The sequence below is a fragment of the Polypterus senegalus genome, chromosome 3 (assembly GCF_016835505.1).
Source record: "Polypterus senegalus isolate Bchr_013 chromosome 3, ASM1683550v1, whole genome shotgun sequence".
NCBI classification, from domain to species: domain Eukaryota; kingdom Metazoa; phylum Chordata; class Cladistia; order Polypteriformes; family Polypteridae; genus Polypterus; species Polypterus senegalus.
Genome location: NC_053156.1, coordinates 122903571 through 122926766, shown reverse-complemented (window position 1 = coordinate 122926766; position 23196 = coordinate 122903571). Strand labels below are relative to the sequence as shown.

The following is a 23196-nucleotide window of genomic DNA, read 5'->3' as shown; positions in this document are numbered from 1 at the left end:
AGAATGAGGGGACAGAGCCATCCTGAGAGGACATGCAGAGGATCTGTGTTTTGTGTGTATTAGGCAGGAAGAGAGCACCTACAAGACCCACTCCTCTGCTTAAATCCATTGGCCTGGGTATGTGGTCACCTGGGAAGTCTCCCATCTTGGATTGTCTCGAGGAGTCCATAAATTGAGTGCAGATAGTGTGCCTGTGACCCCGAATGAGTGGTTTGAGGTGGAGCTGACAGTTTGAATGTGCCTTCTGGGGATGCAGAAGAGAAAAGAACTTTGGAGCCACAAGGAAAGTTCTGTGCAACCAAAGAATCTTGTGTGAGGAAGCAAAGGAATGGCACATTCTGTTTCACAATATATTAATCTACCAGCACCAAATACGATGAAGTGTCGGCCAAATAATGGCACAGAAAAGAAATACACAAAATGAAGCTCCATGACCTTTTGTAATGCAGTACAACCACCAAAGAACATAAACATGAAATACTCCACACTGAAAGCAGAAAGTTAAATGAATATAACTTTTCCAATTTGTGTTCAGTGTGCAACGTGCTAAATTGTACTGCATATAACTAATCTAACTAACATGATGATAATGACAACTGTTCTCTTATTAATCAAGCCACAAGTCCTGTTATATGTTTGGGGTATTGTGGTTTATTATAATATTTACAGTATCTTCTCCTAATCCACAATAGCCACAAAATTTCTGCTGCCCTGAATCCCCTGCAATTTAAATACCAGCAGAACAGATCTGTGAATGGTGTCATCTCCCTTACCCTACACATTACTCTCAGACATCTGGAAAGAAAAAATACCTATGTCAGGATGCTCTTCATTGCCAATAAGTTCTGCAATCAGCATCAGTTTGGTACTAAAGCTCACAGATCTTGGTCTAAGGAGCTCCATCTGTTGTTGGTTGTTTGGCCCCAGTCAGTTAGGACTGGCAAAAATGACTCCTGCATGATGTGCACTATCATCTGCTTTCTGCAAGGTTGCTGCCTCTTCTCATTGCTATACAATCAGTTCACTAATGACTATGGAGCAAAGCATGAGGGCAACAGCATCATCAAGTACGCAAACAACACCACTGTGTTTGGGCTCATCAGTGACGAGAATATAATGAATCTGCCTGCAGGGTTTAAACCACCTGACTGTATGGTCCACAACAACAACCTCTCCCTGAATGTCGACAAAACAAAGGAGATCATTATTTACTTCAGAAAGAGCAAAGGCAGTCACACTGTACTCCACATCAATGGTGCCCCTGTTCAGACAGTTAACAGCTCCAGGTTCCTAGGTGTCCACATCACCTGTATACTTTAAAAGGCTCAATAATAGCTCTTTTTCTAGAAGGTGCTAAAGAGCTTCAGGCAGGGAAACAAGCCACTAGTGAACTTTTACCACTGCATTAAGTATCCTGACCGGAGGCATCATGGTATAGTTTGGTAATCTCACTTACCAGGATCACTAACTCCTTCAAAGTGCAGTCTGTACAGCATCTCAAATTATTGACACAAATTCCAAAGCTTCACACCATCTACTTTGCCAGATGTTTTTTGAGTGCTGAAGTCATTGTCTCTGATTACAGCCTCCCAGTTCATCCTGTTTTTATTTCTCCCTTCTGGAAAGTGCCACACCACTCACTCTGCCTGCTTCAGGAACAGCTTCTTCTCCAGGCCGTAAGATCACTCAACACCCAGCAACCTTATCCTACCTGCCCTGCACTGTGTACTGTACCCACCTGATGATTCATGTGAAGATGTACTCGATGTTACTTTTTTCCCCACTCATATTTACTGTATGTATGTATTTATTTACTGTATTCAAACATCACTGAAATTGTGGCACAAGAATTTCACTATGCTCTCGCAGTATATGTAACAAAGTATCTATCTATCTATTGTGAAGGACAGCCGGGTCCCATGCCCGGCAGAGACGCCCCTGCTGCTTATGTTCCTGGGGAGCCGCCATGGGCAGTCCTATACCTCCCCCGGGACACTTGGTGGCAGCCTCCCTGGCCTAAGGTGATTCCCCAACCACCCACAGGGCTCCATGGAAGATGGAGTCCTCCACAGCTTAGTTGGGGCCCGTGGTGGCCGCTGGGGGGGCTGTCTGCTTCCAACAGCCCGGCTGGACAAGTCTTCAGCCCCACCCGGAAGTGCAATCAGGACCAGGTGGGCTATAAAAGGCCCCAGCCACCACCACTCGAGGAGCCAGAGATGGGAGGAAGGAGGCGAAGCTTGAGGAGGAGTGGTGATAAAGAAAGGAAAGGTTGTTGCTGTGTGGTAGAGTTGTGCTTTTGGACTGTGTATAGCCTGTGGGTCACGGGGAAGACGTGTGCCCACAAGTGAAGAAAAATAAAAGTTTGTTTATTTTTACACGTGCCTCCGTGTCCATCTGTGTCGGGTCAGACGCCTATATAGCGCCTTTTTGTTACACTATCTATCTATCTCAAATTCAGAGGCATTGGCAGAATTGAAAAGTTCAGCCTGCCCACGCACATACAGAGCTAACATATGGCTTGACCACTGTTTTGCCTCCCAAATCTAACCCAGGCCTCATTGCTCCCCAGACTATATGTAGGTCTGTGGGCCAACACAGGCACAAAAAAGGAAAGCCCAAAATTATTTAGAATTTTCTTTAAAACTGAAGGATGTTAATTACAAAGAATACAGCAATCCCTCCTCGATCACGGGGGTTGCGTTCCAGAACCCCCCGCGATAGACGAAAATCCGCGAAGTAGAAACCATATGTTTGTGTAGTTATTTTTATATATTTTAAGCCCTTATAAACTCTCCCACACTGTTAACATTATTAGAGCCCTCTAGACATGAAATAACACCCTTTAGTCAAAAGTTTAAACTGTGCTCCATGACAAGACAGAGATGACAGTTCTTTCTCACAATTAAAAGAATGCAAATAGATCTCTTCAGGAGCAGAGAATTTCAGAGGAAGAGAGAGAGAGAGAGCTCGCAAAGAAAAGCAAACAATCAAAAAATCAATACTTGTGCTTTTAAGTTTGCGCGCATTTTAGAGGAGCGTCAGTATATTCTAAGCAAAAAGCCCCTCTGCTCACATCTCCTCCGTCAGGCAGAGAACGTCAGAGAGAGAGAGAGAGCGAGATTAAAGCAACAATCAAAAAATCAATACGTGTGCTTTTGTGCTTTTAAATATGCCGAGCACCGCAATAAAGCGGCATTTTTTAGAGGAGCGTCAGTATCTTTTAAGCAAACAGCCTCTGTGCAAACAGCCCTCCGTCAGGCAGAGAATGTCAGAGAGGGTGAGAGAGAGGCAGAGACAAGCAAACAATCAAGCTCCACGCGGGATGCATATCTTATAGCATTGAGGAGTTTTAGTTAATATGTAATACATGCTCTGATTGGGTAGCTTCTAAGCCATCCGCCAATAGCGTCCCTTGTATGAAATCAACAGGGCAAACAAACTGAGGAAGCGTGTAGCATAAATTAAAAGACCCACTGTCTGCAGAAATCCGCGAACCAGCGAAAAATCTGTGATATATATTTAGATGTGCTTACATTTAAAATCCGCGATAGAGTGAAACCGCGAAAGTCGAAGCACGATATAGCGAGGGATTACTGTATATATATTTACAAAAAAAGAACAAAAACAGTGGGCCTAAAAAACAGCCTAAAAGAAAAGCCAGTGCAAAATCCACGCAGAAAGAGAAAAAAATGTCAGAAAACCAGGAAACACAAACAGTACATACAAATAACAATATTCACCAAACATAAGTTAGTGCCAATCTCAAAAATATGACCCTCCCTCTGGAATATTTGGGCACAGTGTGGTCTTCCAACTGAAACATCATAGTGACCCTGTCCCCGAAACGCCACATATAGGGTACAGGGCATATAACTAAGTATACTAAGAGAAAAATAAAGAAAACATGTGCATCTCATAACAAACATAATTTAGAAAATATTATTTAAAACCAAAGTAAAAGAACACTATAGATAACAGATAATAGACCCCAGCTAAACCATTACAATTATAATATGGAAATTTAGGAAGAATGTCCTTGTGACAACTAAGTTGAGTTTTGTTTAAATGTTTTTACAATGTGTTAAATTACTCAGGTGAATTTGTTATTTGTTTAATTTCTGCATAATAGTTGTATAGATGGAGGGGGCAGTGCTACACCCCAGCCTATAATGCAGTTGTACCACTGGACCCAAGTGTATTATTGTTCACTTGGGTTTCACTAATGTTATATTTTGTTTGAAAAAACATTCCATTAAAAAAAAAAATGCAGTAATGAAGCCAGGAAGGGCAAATAGAATCGTTCCAACACCTTTCTAGGAAAAATAATATTTACAAATCAGAGTTACATAATTTGTGATATGTGTCAATGTCCCATTATATACTTTTTTTTTTTTATTAAATTCAGGAAACAATACTACATAACCCCATAGATGAAGACGTCATTTGAAAATTGGATCAGGGCTTCAAAGCAGAGCTAGAATGAAGACCTTACATTAAAATTCATAGTCAATAAGTTGAAAACCACCTTGGAAATAATATACTCTTTCCCTAATCCACGTTTACTTGGACTAATACAGCATATTCATTTCTGCAAACTTTTGACTGTAAAAAACTGAACATTTATGCAAACTCCAAGAGACATCAGCCTCTGTTGCTCCCCTGTTGTTTTATCGGCATCTCAGAACCTGCTTGTTGTTGGTCAGTAGACCCTCATTTAATGGATAACATACGCTTAGTGAGTTTCACCCGATCATCCCTGCCCTTGTTCCAATGCTACCTTGAGGCCCCTTTTTTAATTAACTATAAAAGTCATACAAGACCCTTTTAGGACTTTGGAATGCTTTTATTAAGGTTTGGAAATAAAATATAAGATTTATTAAATGTTGGTCATCCTTGATGGTTTGCAAAATGTGAACAGCTTCAATTGCACATAGTTCTTTATTTTCATCTCCAAGAATAGTTAACACCTCTTCTGTTTAAATTGAGACCTTTGGCTTTTTTATCCCTTAAGATGATGGTTTGATTAACAGATATCAGAAAAGGCAAATGATTGTAATGTTGTATATTGTTCTGCTGTCCAAAAGTGAGAAGGCAAAAAGAACCACAATCCAAAACACAGTTTTTAACCTTTAAATTCCAAGACCTCCGGTGCTGCAGCAGTTATCTTTTTCCTTGCTTTTAAATATGTATGTTTTTACAAAATAATTTTTTAGTACTGAATGTGTCAATAATGTTAATGGATTGTGTTGCTCCTGACGATCCTTGTTTAATAGGAACCTTATGTTAATAATTTGTGTATAATTGTAAGCTAAAAGTTCTGTTTTGTTTTTTTTTTTTTTTTTGCAAATGGTGTTTTGTTTATTAGAACAGCACTACAAGATGAGCCTAAATATTCATTGACACGCTGTATAAAACGGAAATCATAAAATGCATCTTAAAAGCTTTCAAATTTTATAGTATGCTTTTAATACAGATATCTGGCATGTTCTCTGTCCATAAGTACTACAGTTTTGTGAATTGAAGTATTGTATGGAGCACAGTAGTGCTTTAAGGTGAAAGATCTCCAGCAGTTCATGCTTGCTTTGTTCATGTCACTGTGAATTTGGTACATTGATGACATCCATATCTTCTTAAAGCCACTTAATCAAATGGTGACACTGACAAGAAATATAAATGGTAATATTAACACATTTTTAAGATTTTTCGCAAGCATTTTAAAATCATTGGCTATAAACTCTGGTTTATGTTTTTTCAGCTGAGGATTTCATGTGGACTTTTCAGTTTAGCATCACTGTCCATAATAATTGGCTGTTCACAAATGAGCAAGTCGTCATCTCCCAGCATTGAGCTTGGCTCTGAATTCACAAAGTTTGGGATGTTGAATTTTGTAAGACAATCCATTCCCTCATTGAGTTTCGATATTACCAGGCTTTCCTGGATGTGAAGACTGGCATGATCCATGTTCAGAGGCTTAATGGCCCTCTTTGTCCGGTCTATCTGATCGACTTCATTAATGTAACAGTGGAAAAGGGAGCGAGCCTCCTCTAAATGTTGAGATGATTCCTTCTCAGATTCCCGGTGGTGGCTAAAATTGACAGCAAAGCTGTGGAGACAATGTCGTTTCGTAGCGGGCTCTGGGTTTCTGGTTTAAAAGAAGAAGAAATAGGATTAGAGAGATTGAATATTAGAATAGAACAACTGTGACAGGAACAGAACACTCATCCCTACAAGTTCATCCAACCTATTAACCACCACTATCCAAAATAACATCAAGTCAAGATCTAAAGAACCCTGAAGTCCTTCTCTCCTCCACACTACTACTTAATTTATTTCATGTGTCTATAATTGTTTGCATAAAGAAAATCTTTAACATTTGTGTGAAATCTGAGCTTAACAAATTTCCAGTCATGTCCCTGTGTTGTTGTTGCAGAAGTAATTCTAAAGTAACAGCCGGTACCCACTGAATTTCCTTCATAATTTAGTAACACTTTGATAAAATCACCTGTTAATCTCTATTTGCTTAAACTGAAATGGTTCAGCTGTCCTCATAGCTCATATCTCCTAGTTCCAGAATCAGCCTAGAGGCTCTGACGCGTAGGAAGCAGGAGACAGACATAATGATTTTTTGATGCACTGCACTCTTTATTTGGAAACTGTGTTTTTTTTTGTTTGATTTTAATAAAAGCACTGGAACACTTTTTGTACCCACCCCTTGCTGCATGTGTGTGCCCTCATTTGCCCAGCTCAAATTGGTCATGACTATCGATGGTGGCAGGTTCATGTGGCTCCCAAACAAAAGTGGAAGCATGGAGCTAACATGCATCATCACAGCTACCTGGTCACACTAATAGCCACCAAAGTGCCCTAGGCTTGCCACCTCAACTGACACAAGTTTTTTACATTTGTTCCTTTCAGTTACCTCTACTTTAAAGAATGGGATCATTTCCAAGTCTGTGCATCTGTCTTTTCCTGACATTCAGAAAATGCCTTTTAGGTCTATCCAGAGGATCATTTGCCTGTTTGAGCCCTCTCACATCCACATTTTTGATTCATTGACACTACTTTTTTTCGAAGTGTCATGTTTTAACCAGGGTCTCAACTCTGGCATAAGTGTAGCTTCATATTTTGTGATATTTTTGTTTTTCACTAAATATTATCATACTGGACATTATATTTGATCTGAGACGAAGACTGGAATCCTTCAATACTGTGTCTCTTCGGAGAATCCTTGGGTACTACTGGTTTGTCGATTGAGCAGTTGCTCATGAAGTCCCAATTGAGGCAGATTACCTTCGTTGTGAGAGAGCATCAGTTATGGCACAATTCCCCAAGTGTGATCCGGCTTGCAGGATCCTCATTTTTAAGGGCCTGAGTGGCTGGACCAGGCCAAGAAGACACCCATGTAACACCTGGCTGCAGCGGATAGAAGGTCATTTTCAGAGGGTGCAACTGGACCACGTGTGTGCCTGGGAGGTTGCCAACCAGGATCTGTTTTGCCATGTGGAGGGTGCAGCAATGCGCTATACCAGTGCATGCTCCCTAACCTGACCTGACCTGTATATTATGCCATTGATTTTGTTTTTAGTTCTTTTGTATATTACGTTTTGAATATTACTATGTTTCCTAGTTATTTATTATATATGTGTTAGGCTTATTTTAGAATTAGAGTTTTTGTTGTGTGTCCTAACCCTAACCCTTTACCTTTATATTTTAGGTAGAGGGTCAAGGTCTCCAGACTGGCATTGAATTTTGCTTTGTATTCATCACTTGGTAGCATTGGATTTTTCTGGCTTTTTTATTATTTTGCTCACTTTGGTGTACAAAGGATTTGGATTATAGAATGGCTTTTTTGCCCATGGTTGCTTTTTAGACAAATGCTTTTTGGTAATGTTTTGCATTTCTTTTGTTTTTTTGAAAGTATAGTTCTCTGTAATACAGTATACTTTTAACTATTGCATAGAACTTTAATTATTTTTGAACCAGAGGATTTTACCATTTCCTCTCTTCCTTTTATGCATTTTTTAGGATTATTAAGGATTGTTATGAGTCAGGGCTTTCCCCTTTTTGTCTCCTGGTTTGGGGAAAGGTAAATTTTGGAGATTAGGCTGGTGGCTAGATTAAGTAGGAAAGTCTAAGCCTTTGAAATTTTGTTTGTATAATTTATTATAGTTTGAGTTGAAGTGTGTACCACCAAGCATCCCAACAATTTAAACACCAAATCCTCTGTCTCTAAAAGTATTGAATACTTGGAGTAGCTATTAGGCTAAACCTTTTCTTTCCCCAACTTGAAACGTCATTGAGACAATGTTCTTATCCACTGGTGGAAAAGTCCAACTATACAGCATCCAGTGGGGAAAATGCAAGCATTACCAAACCTCCTCTCCTGTGGCACAATTCTAATTTAGGCCTGGCCTCAGAGCCAATGCTGTTCATGGAGATGAGTCTGACTACATCCAAACATTATTTTTTTAACATCTTACAGGTGCACCAGTTCCTTCAATGCTTGTGAGGTTATATTTTATGTTCCAAAGTCCAGTTTACATTCTTAAGGCCTAGTATGTCTGGATATGTCCCACTGATGTTCATTAGAAAACATACTTTGCACCCTACATCTATTTGGAAACAGCATGAGTGTTCTATTTGGATTGTTCCTAATTTGGTTCTTCTCTGTAGGCCTACTTATGAAGGACCACATAGTTTCAGAAAACACACAGTGGCTGTATGTATATGATCATGGTTTGTTACCAGGTATGAAATCCACTTGTATTTATCATGGCATCTGAAATGAGGATGGACGGTTGGGATTTGAGGAGAACTTTTGAACAATTGTTTGGTGTATCAGCTTTCACATATTGTAACAGGCTATTGTACTTGTACTTTTATAGCAATACAGTATGTATCGGAAATAAACAAAAACTAAGGTTTTAAAGTAAAAAACATTGCACCGTGACTTTTCAGTCATTATATTGTACATATAATAAGACCTTGCCTGCTTACTCTGCTCACTACATAATTGGGCAGAAACGGTTAACACAGGAATTTGCAACCATCTGACTTGATACATTAACAACAAGTTGGGGGCCGAAAGACAAAAAGAAATGTTTTACCCTAGACCACGGCCAGGGACGGAATGCTGATTTCCAGAAGGCTCAAGAACATAGATTACCATAGATAACCAGGACTGGTCCAGAGGTATATGACCAGAGCACAGGAAGGGTTGGCCTCTAGACTATGACACTCCACTGGTTCAAGTGATACGGTAAGGAAAAATAGGGTTTTGCAAAAAATTTAGGGCATGCTTGCATTTCCTTGTCTGTCTCCTTCCATTTGTATCTCTCTAGAGGCCACTTTGTATCAAAGACCTGTCATCTCAGAAGCACAAGAAAAGAATAAATGAGCCACCTGATATCAAGACACATGAACTTCCTGGACTTCTAGAAAGAAGAGGTGCCACTCATCCAGGTTTTACTGTTACCGTCATATCCATTTGCTCCACTTCTGGCACATTAAGAATCTTAGTTTAGAAAATGTTACTCTATATTTAGTGGGTAAAAGAATAAAAAATTTAAATTGCTGAGCTCTTCCTAATAAACTGTCTAGGGTCTAGAGATAAGAGAGTGTTAAAGAGGGTTATTTTAACCATAGATGTAGACAAGATTATCCTGACGGTCACCACAAGTGGTACTGCAGACTGCAGCTAAATCTCCGTGACAGGCTGGTAGATGTTGACTTAATAGAGCAGGAGTCAAAGGTTAGTAATACGTGGGTCTACGGGTGAAGTCTTAGGGCTCATTTATACTTCACGCGACGCATGCTGCAGCGGACGCTACTGCTACGCAAGCGTTGAAGTGTTTATACTTGCGCTGCATTTACGTAAATCTGGAGGAGTCCACCAGGTGGCAGTGTGAGATATTATCACGGTGAGAACATGTTTGGCTTCTCTGTGTTGTGAACTGCCTAAAACACCTATTAAATTCCGATAACACCTTACCGCAATATCTCTGAAAAGGATGTTTATTGATTAAATCCATCAATCCAGGGATGTGTCCATTCCAATTAGCATTGGGCACGACTGAGAAACAATCCCTGGACGAGGTCTCCGCTCATCGCAAGGTGAATACAAGCACACATACACTAGCGTCATTTTAGTGGCACCAAATCCCCAAATCTGCTTATCTTTGGAAGGAAACCGGAGCACAGTGTGGAATACAAGCAGGAAATACCAGCAACGTAACTCCCTGCGAGACAGCAGTGCTATTGCTCCGCCACCGTGTCACCCCCATGTGTGTAATTATTAACAGTATTCATTATTTAAATGATATTATATGTAAAATGTAATATACACACTTTAATGCAGTTCATCATGAAAGTGATATCAAGTATGAATCTAAAGATTCTAAATGTGCATAGAGTTGGAATATCATACATTTAATTTGTTCTGTGTGGCGATCTATTGCTGCTTTCCGCTGCTGTCAGGTCCAAGAAGCTCGTAGCGATTAAAAACTGGGATGATGTTTACGACGGTCTGCTTTAATGATAAAGTAAACTACGAGGTTAAAGTGGACAATTCGAGATTAAAGCCGAAATTTCCACTTTAATCACAAATTACACGTTTTCACCGTGTCCTTTATTTTTTTCTCAGTGGTTCAAATATAATGCTATACATTATGTTGCTGTTGTTAAGTTGTAAAAATAAAAAAAATAAAAAAGACGACACAAAAGATGGTATGTGAGACTTTTAAAATGTATCGTGTCATTACATTCAGGAACTATTTACATGTGACAGAAAGCCTCTATGCCGATCCTACGGGATGGATGCTTCGATGTGGTGAAGCAAAATGCCGACATACAAATGCATTTGTGGTGCTTTTATATTCAAGCGTCGCATATTCCCGATCGTAATGACACAATACATTTTAAAAGTCTCAGTGCCGTCTATTTTTTTTTTGCAACTTCACATCGGCAACATAATGTATAGCGCTGTATTTGAGCCACTGAGAAAAAAATAAAAGACACGGTGAAAACATGTATTTTGTGATTAAAGTGGAAATTTCGGCTTTAATCTCGAAATGTCCACTTTAACCTCGTAGTTTACTTTATTATTAAAGCAGACCATCATAAATGTCATCCCAGTTTTTCATCGCTACGAGCTTCTTGTACCTGACAGCAGGTAAAGTAAAAAAATAAAAAATAGACGGCACAAAAGATGGTATGTGAGACTTTTAAAATGTATCGTGTCATTACGATCGGGAATATGTGACGCTTGAATATAAAAGCACCACGAATGCATCTGTATGTCGGCATTTTGCTTCAACACTTTGAACCATTCATCAAACAGCAAAGCGCGCACATAGATCCCCAAAGGATCTCCATAGAGGCTTGCTGTCACATGTAGATAGTAAACAGAGACTCTGACGTCACGTTCCGACTTTTAGCACACTGCGCCCCCAACTTTTTGCTGGTACTGCAACTCACGCACACGTCGCGTTAATTTCTGAGGACGTGCTCAGAGGACGCGTGAAATGAACGCTGGGAACGTGTGGCAGCCATGATGCGGACGCGTACGCGTTCTGAGCGTGAAGTATAAATGAGCCCTTAGGGTGAGGACCAGGCAATCATTGGATTCTTCTACAGCAAAACAACAGCATAGTCAGTAAGATCATTTGCGTATAAATCTGTATCATGAATTAACATGTGGCTGTGTAGAAGGTATTAATTTTTAATAAATAAAATGTGCACAATAGCTTTCATTTGAATGGTGTTTTTAGGACTGAATTTACAATTAAAATGTAATCTTCTTTTCAACAGTTGCTATTTTGCTACAGTAAGGGCTAATATTTTGGTTTAATTGCACTGAGCAGCAGCTATTAGATACATCTCTGCTGCCCAGAGCAACTCTTCTTGTAGTATTAATTAGGATATTTGCATACCACCTGAGAAATGGTGATTCATTTTGCCACCTCATTAGTGATAATAAGGCAGCTGTGCATAACTAAACAGAACGCTGCATTCATTTTGTTATAAATAAACGATTCGTTTTTCACCTCAGCAAAAAACAGAAAAAACTGTTGTCATCATGCCATATATTTAATAAAGTGAGTGTTAAAAATATACATATTAATTTTATACTTTTACATATTTTTCACGTTATGAATAAGATCAGAAATGTCCTATTCTGCTTATACCAAGCACCAGGGATTGTCTTTGGCTTTAGTATAATGCCAATACTCTCCTTGACTGAACATTATTGAAATACTGCTGTGCTTTCAATGGTGCCATTCAGCAAGCAAAACAATTTTAAAAGAGAAGTTGAAAATGAAACTCATTCAACCATTTTCACAGCTGGCTACTTTTATAAATTGCATTTTAATTACCACTGACAGTTAATGCAAAGAAATATAAAAAAATGAACATTAGCTGGTGGTGTATATTGTAACGAGAAGGCTTCTATTATTATGGTGCCACAGTGAACATTACATTTGCTGTCCCATAATTATGGTGCCATTAAAACCAAAACCTAGTTGGTTAATATGGCTTGGTCTTGAGGTATGGGGGCCTAGTAAACCAATGCTAGCGTTTTGAATCTACCATTTTCATGATTGTAGCAAGGTGGGGGTAGACTGTCGGTGGCAGATGTAGAGATGGAATGTGTTGCTAGTCAACAAAGAACACTCATACACAGACATGATAACACAAAAACACCTCTCTTTGTGACACCAGGGTAACTGTGAGATGGAAATTGACCTCATGTCTTAAATTCTTTGTGGAAAAAGGAATTTCTAAAAAAAAAAAAACACTATGCAGTCACAAGACCAACAAGAAAACTATAGCCCATGTCACAGTATGGGAGTTTTCGAATGATTTTCAGTCATAGCTTTCATTTATGTAATCTTAGTGAGTTGAAGGCAGTTGGCTGTGTGCTAACGTGAAGCTAGTTGCGTAGTGCTACATGCCTAGCGACTCACTCTAACTAGTCCACGACTCGCTCATCTCTAAATGAAGCCTGAATTTTTTTATTAATGCCATGTAGTATGTTCTCTGAAACAATATTATCGTTAATTGAGGTTAGCAGTTTTATTTTTCATTTAGGTAATGACATGATACAAAGAAGTACTTACTGCAATGTAATGCATTGCAGTGTGGTTATTTACATATGTTCCTTACTTTTGGCATGACCTTCATACAAACTCACCAGTCAAACAAAATCGCAGCAAAGGAAAGTGGCAACTGCTTACATAGCAATAAGCAATTACTTAGGCAATGACATGTATCCAGAGTAAAAACTGAGTTATAAAACTGTACCAATTTTCACATGAGAGGTGACCTTCCCCAACCTACTTGCCAGTGTTCTTAGATTATGGCCAAATATGATAGACAAAATGGTCATTCGAAAAGGACAACAGCCAGTGGAGAAACCAGAAGAGTAGTTGCTCAAGCAAGCAAGGGTCAGAGCCAAAAGACGAAAACGCTAACAACCAGAATTGTTCGACTCAAATCAAAGTACAAAGCTCAAACCAGAGGAGGTCAGATCTATAATTACCGTATATACTCACATTTAAGTTCTCCTGCGGATAAGTCAGGGCTTGATTTGACAGTATAATTTCCGGTATTTTATAATGTCGGTCATATAAGTCGAATGCGGAAAACTCACGCTAGTAGTCCAAGAGATTATGATATGCTAACGCCTACCTGAGACAGTAACCATGGAGTACACTGCCTTTTTTTTTTATGTATAGTGCCTATGTGACCACACGGTAATACACAAACTATTCCGAAGCAACGTTTGTGCTGTTTTGTGTTTTTTGTATCTCAAACTCTCATACACCTTTATCTTAAAAGCATCGCTTATCTACAATGGTATATTCGATCAGAAGAAAATATGAAGCTGGTTTTAAATTAAAATTCGTTGAAATGGCGAAAGAAATTGGTAACTGTGCTGCTGCAACAAAATTCGATCTGTCTGAGAAACTGGTGCGAGATTGAAAGAAGAAAGAATTTTAAGTGTTGTATTTTTAGTGTACAACTTGGAGTCTGATTTTATGATCGATTTTTCTGGTTTCAACACTCGACTCATATATGGGTATGTACGGTATTTCTAATGATCTTCGTGAATTGTTTTAGGACAATGACATACACAACATGCAATAATCGCATGACTAGAAACAGTGCCATTGTTAACAATAATATGGAGGTGCCTAGGGAAGAAAAGAACACGGAATGGGGTCTATCATGATATAATCCTCAATAGCATCACCAAAGCCTTCAAAAGAATATTAAAACATAATTTAAACACACTTTATTAATATAAGTAAACATATATAACTACAAATGAATTACTACAGTTTAAATTTTGAGGTCAAGTAGCAGTGTACTGGCCCTAAAAAAAACAGTAACATTACATGAGAAACAAATTACAGACAAAGAAAACCCAGTGCCGCAGTATTTATTTTCCTTAATAAAGCATTCTAATAATACTTTGCATTTTATGGCTTTGCATCAGATGCTCTACTTTGATATTTTTTGCTCCTTCAGATCTCCAGTAGAGAGTTAGAAAGAGGAGAAAGATGAAGAAGAGGCTGCAGCGGAATATGAAGAAAGAGCTGTTTGTTCTACGGCACTTACTTGAAAGCATACAGCAGATGTAATGAGCTACTAGCAAAAGTATAACTGCTGCAGTAGTCTATGAAAATACGAACTGTTATATTTCAGCTAGAGCTCCTCCCTGGGCTGGGGTTCAATTCTTTGTTTGTTGTCCTTTTTGTTCATTTTTATGTAGTTTATTTATGCTAACGTTACTTTTGTTAAGTATCTGCTTTGTTTTCTATGCTTGTGTTACGTGCTTTGTGACTTACTTGAAAGCATACAGCAGATGTAATGAGCTACTAGCAAAAGTATAACTGGGTGGTTCTCCAAGAAGTGGGGCCACAGTCCTTAAGCCTATAAAGCCAAGGGTTTCCCACTGTTTCTGGTGGTTCATCCTTAATGCGCTTGGGAGTGTAGAGTGTTTGAGATTTTTCTGTGCCTTGTGCTTGTGTGATTTTCTGGATCGTTGACCATTTTGTTGTTTTTTTACTTCACCTTTAGATTTCTGTGTTGGGACTTGGTAGCTTTTGGGATTGCTGTTTGCACTCATTGTATGCCCTTTTGGTCTTCCAAGCTTCACAGTTTGATTATGTTCTTTTGTGAAATAAATCTGTTGTTTTAATGAAATCCTTTGTCTGGCGTTTGATCATAAATCCCTCTCAGTGGGCATTTTTAGAAGTGTTTTTTAAACTCTTTAGTGCTTTGAACTTCAAGTTCATGACAATAACAATAATCATTTTTATCGTGGAATCCACCACAATCCACCTGCCTACAGCAGAAATCCTGCCAGCTGCACTAAGTGTTTTTTATCGTGGAATCACACCACAATCCATTTTGTACTGTAATAATTGCCGACAACCAGACAAGAACACACTATATTTGGATTAAAAACACCCTTAGGAGCAGTTTCTCTATAGTGACAGCAAAAGAAGAATATTAATTTTCATCTGTGCAAAGACTGCCTGTAAGTACTGCAAACAAAGCACTTTCTGGTGACATCAGCTAAGCTTTCTTTCTTTCTCAGCCCCCATCTTTCTGCTGCGCACCACAATTCTAATCACAAACTGTGTAAGATAAAGGAGGAGTAACAAGAGTCTCCCATGCAGAGTGGAAGTAGATGTGGACATGTTTTGAACTTTGATGTTTCTTTTTTAACGCAGGTCTTCTGAGGTGTTGCTAGTGAACTCTGTATACTGTATATCTTCTGAACAATCTCTCGGTCAAAATATACAAATCTTTAATTTGTCCTTGTGGCTTGCCAAATTCTCTATATGGAAGAAAGTACAGTATAAATATATATTGTAGCAGTGGCGTAGCTAGAGTTTGTGCCATTAGTGGCGGGTTGGTGCTTCAATTTGCCACCCTCCAACATATCTTAATATGTTAACCTATTTGAATAGAAAATTAAAATGATGTATAGAGAAAAAAATAAGAATAATTTTGCATAGATTTATTCATATATAGAGAAACAGCAATAATGTTTTACATATTATTTATAAGCATCAACTAGACAAGAATATAGTATAGATGCACTGATAAGCCGTGCTCTAATTATTAGTTTAATATAAATACGTTGTGTAGTGTACAAGTGATAGGTGGGAATGTTTCCTGTACAGAGCAAGAACGCATTTGGATTGATAACGAAACTAAATTCTAAATTGTAAATTAGTTGTTTATCTTATTAAGTTATCAATGTAATGTGTATCTTTATTTTTGTTATTGCCTCCTAAATTTCAACTGCTTTGTCTGATGCCATCACAGAAGGACAGTCTGAAAATTAATTTTGAAGCATTTATGGATAAAAATCAGAGAATTTAACTTTTTTCATTCATGAGTGATATTTTTCCGAACCCTGCTGCTTACACACGAATTGTACTGAGCTTTTTGACCAATAATGCCACCTCCGCCCGCCACTAGCAACGCCACTGTATTGTAGTTTATTTAAGGAAGCTCATTTGTCTCAAGAAAAATTGACTACTGTAATGCCTTGTGGTTAGAATGTTCAAATCACTCGCTTGCTACTTTAAAGATAGTTTAAAACATGGTAGCAAAGATCAAAACTAGAACTACTAAGTATGACCTGATAAGTCCACTTGTTAAATAATTTCACTGGCTTCCAATTAAGTTTAGAGACAAGTTTAAAATCCTTGTTCTCATGCATTAAGATACAAATTGCTTAGCTGCCCTTATCCTGCCTAGTTTGCTAATCCCTTTACTCCTGGGTGTACATTGTGATTTTAAGATGCTGCAGGCCTGTTTAAAAGACCAAGGATCAATAGACACAGCCTTTATTTAGAAGACATCTGAACATTGGAATGATTCACCTACCAATACCAGAGAATCTCCAATTTAAATCAAGGCTCATTAATTTAACACAGCATATACGTTATATCAGCTGCTGAGGTGATTTCATTGCTATCTTACAGTCAGCTTCAATGAATTGTAGAACTGCTTATGCTTTCTGAATACAAGGACTTTCTATTTGCTTTGTCTGCCAGCTTCTGTGATAGATCCTGTATATTTTTAATAATTTTTTGACATTGCACGAGGTGTTTTCTGTTGATGTCCCATTATTAAGCTTTGTGTTTATGCTGCACGTCTTATTTCGTCACAAATTTGTAACTATTGTAATATGTGCTAGGCTCATATGTGGAAGTGTGATTAATTAGCTAGGTTTTTGACTTATAGTTAAACTAAGAGGCTTACCCCCTGCTCGCTTCACTCGCCAAACCCCCTTGCCTGTGCTACACGTCAGCTACTTCACGTCTCTGCCGCTCGTGTTGTGAAGAGGGGGGCTGAACTCACCCCAAGGAAACGCGGTTGCTCCTTCGAAAACCCCCTCTTAAACGGTGATACAATGGGAAACAAATAGTTTTTTTTACCTCCTCATTGCTCGATCAGCTGCTGGCTTGCTGCTGCTGTGTGATCTGCATCTCGCATGGCGCTTCGAACATTTAAAATGCTGTACAGCAGCTGTCCTGCTCTTTGCCTTTTATTTCCGGCCCCGGGCATGGTTAAATCTGTTGGCATAAAATCTCGTCTCATGGGATGTGAGTTCTTGATATTTTAGTTTATAATTTAAAAACGGAATAAGAATCTTAAAATCTAACATCACATTAAAATTTGATAAATTCTGAAAAGTACGATACCAAACATATATATGTAGGTTTTAAAATAAGCCAGATTTAAAGCGTGACAAAAAACATGATATAAAAACTTCACATAAAATCATTGCACAAAATAATTTTAGACTGATTTACCTCTCTTTATACATGGGTAAAGAGAAAAAAAAATACAAGCCTTAAACCACAGATGATTTATTGATATATCTTGTAATCAACAATGCTTATAATTTTACCATAAGTAAAAAAATAATGAATTATCATATTTACAAAAGCATAAAATTGAAGAAATTTGTTTTGTAAGTGCGACAAAAAATAAATCCACAGACCCATTGGCCTGCTCAAAAAAACGATGGGTCAAGATCTTCCTCTCATAAACAAATACTGGGTGTTACTTGGTGTATTATGAAAACTATTTACTGTATATTTAAATGATACACTAAGTAGCAGCACATATTTTGTTTATGAGGGAAGATCTTGACAAACCCATCGTTTTTTTTGAGCAGGCCAATGCAGTAGTTGTCAACAGCAAAGCATACGTCCTAATTTACATGGACTTCAAAAAAGCCTTTGTTACCGTCTTACACCGCAGATTAATTCTGAAAATAAAAGCTGTTGCTGTCAGAGGTCACCTACAAAACTGGATCTCAAGTTAGCAGGAGACAAAGAGTACAGATAAGAGAATAAAACTCCTCATGGAGTAAGGTCATCGGTGGAGTATCTCAGGGTCTGTCCTTGGAGTATTACCTTTTCTGACTTATATTATGAGAAGATTTAGATACAGTTAGTAAACATGTAAAATCTGCAGATCATACTACAACTGGACGAATGGCAGATGCTAAGGTGGCAGCAAAAACAAATCATAAAGACCTGGACAAGCTTTAGAACTGGGCAAACCCTTGGAAAATGCATTTCATTGTTGAAAGGTGCAAAGTGGTACATGTGGATGACAGGAACATCGGTTATAAATACAAGATGGGAGATACTGTCATTTAAGAAGGAAACTATAATAAAGATTTGGTGGTTTTGCACAGAATATTGCACAGAATCTATTAAAAAGGCAAATGAAATGTTATATTGTTTAAAACTGTGAAATATAAATTGAGAATTGTTATGCTCAGACAATATGATGTACTCGTTCGACCGAACCTGCACTATTGTGTGCCTGCCAGGCTACAAGACAAAACAGTAGATGTGCAGTGGAGAGCAACCAAGTGTATGCCAGAACTTAATGCCATGTCCTACTCCGACAGACTCTGAGAATGAAGCCTGCTTAGTCTCAAACAGAGAAGACTGTTACGTTCTTATTCACACATACACCCACACTACCATCAGGTCATTTTCAACTCACTAGTTAACTTATGCTGACATCGTGAAAGGATGCAAACTACACTGAAATAGTAACCAAGCTTGGGATTTGAACCCATTCTGCTGAAGCTCTGCGGTAGCAGCATTTGTGTGTTGCCCCATGAAATGAAAAAATAAATGTACTAAAAACATCAACATTTTTATCTACTGGTATTCCAGTAGCTTAAGTAACGTCGGCCTGTACCATATTATTATTTTTCTGGCACCTAGAAATGTGCCTGGCAGAAAGGTGACTTTTAAAAGCACACATTCACATCTGGGTCAGCTCATTCTTTATCCTAATCCCATCTTTCTAATTTACATCTGAGGGAAATATAATTCATGCATCGTTTTTAGCAACTATATGTAAAGTTGGTTTAGTGCTGCAGATGCATATAAATTAGATTTTTTAAATAGAGAAAGCTTTTTAGAAAGCATTTCTCTGCTTGTAAACTGGCAGAGGCTACAATGAATTGGCATATTTGCCGTTGATTTTTAACACTATTTGTTTTTAATGTAACTCCCTTCTGTGATAAAGCTTTGCAGAAAATTTTCACATACATTTTAGCTGAAATGTTCTACTATTAAAATTTCAATTTTGCTTTGCCTTTTCTAATTTTTTGTAATTTTTCTCTGCTCGCTGTGTTTCTACAGTAGAGCTGTCAGTGATTTTTTTATGAAGAACCACAAGACGAGATGTGAGCCAAAAACACAGCAAAGACTCATAACAAGGAAGTCAAGCATGGAACTGTCACCAAAAAAAGAGAAAAAAAGCCTTTACTGTGCCAACACCACAAAACGGCTAAGTTACAATATGCCAAACAGCATCTAGACAAGCTACAAAGCTTCTAGAAAAGTTCTTTGGAGTGAGGAGACCAAAATTGAACTTTACGGACACAGCCATAAATGCTATGTTTGGAGAGGATACAACAAGGCCCGTGACAAAAAGTACGCCACCCCTACACTGAAGCATGGAGGGGATCTCTAATGTTCTAGGGGTGTGTGAGCTACAGCGGCACATGTAACTTAGTGAAAAGTGATGGCAGGGATGTTACCAGAAAACATTGTAGGATAACTTGCATTTATCAATCTGGAAGCTGCACATGGGATACACTTGGATCTTTCAGCATATCAGTGATCTACAACATGAGGCTAAGTTGACCCTTCTGTGGCTATAGCAGAAAAAAGTGAAGGTACTGGAGTGGCCATCACAGTCTCCTGACCTCAATTGCATTGAACCACTTTGGGGAGAGCTCAAACATGCACTTCATCTAAGAATTTATGGGACTTGGAGGCTTTTTGCCAAGAAAAATGGCCATTGATTGAAAAAATCAAGGACCTCATCTGCAACTATCACAAAAGACTGCATGCCATCATTGATGCTAAAAAGGGCAATAAACAGTAGTAAGAACTAAGGGTATGCAAACTTGTAAACAGGGAGTGTCTCATTATTTTCCTTATTACTATGTTTTGTTTAATGGTTGTGCTGTTCTGTGATGCCTTATAGTTTAATTTGGATTCCAGCCATTGCCCAACCCGTTATATCCTAACACAGAGTCACAGGGGTCCGCTGGAGCCAATCCCAGCCAGCACAGGGCGAAAGGCAGGAACAAATCCTAGGCAGGGCGCCAGCCCACTGCAGGGCACACACACACACACACACCAAGCACACACTAGGGACAATTTAGAATCGCCAATGCACCTAATCTGCATGTCTTTGGACTGTGGGAGGAGGAAACCCATGCAGACACTGGGAGAACATGCAAACTCCACGCAGGAGGACCCAGGAAGCGAACCCAGGTCTCCTTACTGCGAGGCAGCAGTGCTATCACTGCACTACCATGCTGCCCCTGGATTCCGTTAAAATTAAATGAAATAACACTTTTGCCTGATCAGTCATCTTTTCTTTAAAGTGTGGTACACATCTTACAAATTCTGCCAGGGTATGTACTTATGACCACAACTGTGTTTATGAACGCAGAAGCAACTGCTCCTGCAAGTGGCAAAACCTAAAATAGCAAAGCTGGCATCAAAAAATATGCAGTAATACTTCAAATACTTTAAATAAACTTCACATGAGAAAACTGTTAAAATGGCCTAAATCTACATATTCTAAAACCTTATATAAGCTTGAAAAAGTTGACTAAAACTTAACAGCAGAGCAGAATAAAAATTAAATTGTAACACATCATAACACTCCCTTTTTTCATGGTTTATTCTGTACTGCATTAAAGGAATACTCCAAACGAAAATGTTTTTTTATATATATTACTAACCCCATGTAGTCATGTTTTTGCAAATAGCAGAGGTAACAAAGATTCTGATAGGATGGGACCAAATGGTATCCAACGCTGGACAACAGCAAAGAGTATCAAAAATGTCCAAGAAAAAAATTTCATGTTACTTGTGTCACATAATTCACACAATACATCATCCAACTGTATGCTCACAACATGCAAAATGCATGTATTTTTGCTAAACTATTGTTTAATAAAGAATTCCGGAAAAATGAAAGTAGTCCACAAATGGGCAGCCCCTTCCCACAGAATCACGCTTTTACTGTAATATGAGCACTTGCCTCTTACCCTCATTCATTGGTCAAGGGTCCAGTCTTCAATCTGGGGCTCTATTTGAAGGGCCATCAGTACGGGGTATGCATGGGGTAAGTAATGTATTGAAAAATGTCACTTTGGGTGAAGTATAATTTAATCTGCAGTTACCTGAAAGCTACCTGCAGCCACGACCACTTTGCCTTGACATTAGTTTGCATCTGCAGCTGTGTTCATTGACTCCCTTTTGTGCTTCTTATTTTGTTGTAAGGTTTGAGTCTCTTGACCATTTAGGAATTGGGATTTTCCTGGATCTGTTTTTGTGATTATTTTTTGAAATTTGGATATATGGACTGTTATGATCGCAGCAAAATCAGGGAAGGAAATGATTGTAAGATAAAAATAAATAAATAAATAAATAAATAAATGGGATGAGCAAAATCAATGTTGGGTCACAGGCAATCATCAGAAACTGAGTAAGGATTTCATCTATGATGTAAGGCCTGAAGTTCAAAGCTACAGTTGTATTTGAGACAAAGGAAACAAAAACCATTCTAAATGACATGGAATTCTTATCTCTAACACACATCAACAGGATTTATTTGAAACAGTTTTTAATTTGAATAAATGGGTGTTTGTGAAAGCACATAATCATCTTTAAATAGGAAATGCATGTTGGCATCGCATGTCACGAAAATGGCTGCCATGTGCCTGGCAACTGAGTATAGTAACCACAAGCAGCATAGCTACAGCCATACAAATGCAATTGTAAATAAAACAAACAATGAGATAATCAAAAAATGAGAACATATTGCAACTACCCCTAAAACAAATAATAGATACAGAAAAGGTACAAAAATGTTCAATACTACTCTAAGGCAGAGAAAAAGAAAGCAAGCTAATTCTAATCTATCCTTTAAACTTTACAAGACAACAATAGGCTTCACAGAAATAAGTCCTGGTAAAACTAAAAACAAAGTACAAAATGTCAACAAAAGCTCAGAAGCAGTGTCTCTATAACCAAACAGTGAAAACTTTTTGAACTGGAATGTCAAAGGTCTCAATTATGAAATAAAGAGAAAGAAAGCATTCTCTCAACTAACAGGTCTAAATGCCATCATAGTATTTTACAGGAGACACACTTATTAAGCAAGGATTAGTTTTGGTTGCAAAGAGACTGGACTGGCCAAATTTTCCACGCCAGCTATACAAAGAAACATAGAGGTGTGGGGATTTTTATACATAGAACAATTTAATTTGCAGTTTCAGATGTAGTATCTGATTCTGAAGGGTGCTATGTGATTGTCATGGGTAATTTATGTAATTGTAATGTGGATGTGCAAGACTTCCTCCAAAATGTATTTGCATCTATTTCCAATATGAACACTCGCTTTAATTGTGTTTCAAATCCAGACCTGGCTAGGTTTTCTGCCACAAGTGCGATAACATCTAACACTACAAAAACAATTACCCAGTTTGTAATTGATCACAACTTATCAGACCCATAAACATTTCTAAATCCAAACTGAAGAGCATATTCCTTCTTCTTACCAGTACATCACTGTTACTCAAGAACTGGTTATTTCTTTATAAGT

At 38.2% G+C, this 23196-nt stretch overlaps 1 protein-coding gene across 2 annotated transcripts in view; it reads right to left on the bottom strand.

The window, feature by feature from the left end:
* Positions 1–4822: 4822 nt before the first annotated feature.
* Positions 4823–23196, bottom strand: part of LOC120525510 (melanocortin-2 receptor accessory protein 2-like) — a 70512-nt gene continuing 52138 nt past the window's right edge. For both annotated transcript variants that reach the window (XM_039747869.1, XM_039747870.1), the window contains one exon: positions 4823–6142. In XM_039747869.1, coding sequence (XP_039603803.1) covers positions 5752–6142 — 391 coding nt within the window. In that variant the 3' untranslated portion in view covers positions 4823–5751. The remainder of the gene's footprint in view (positions 6143–23196) is intronic.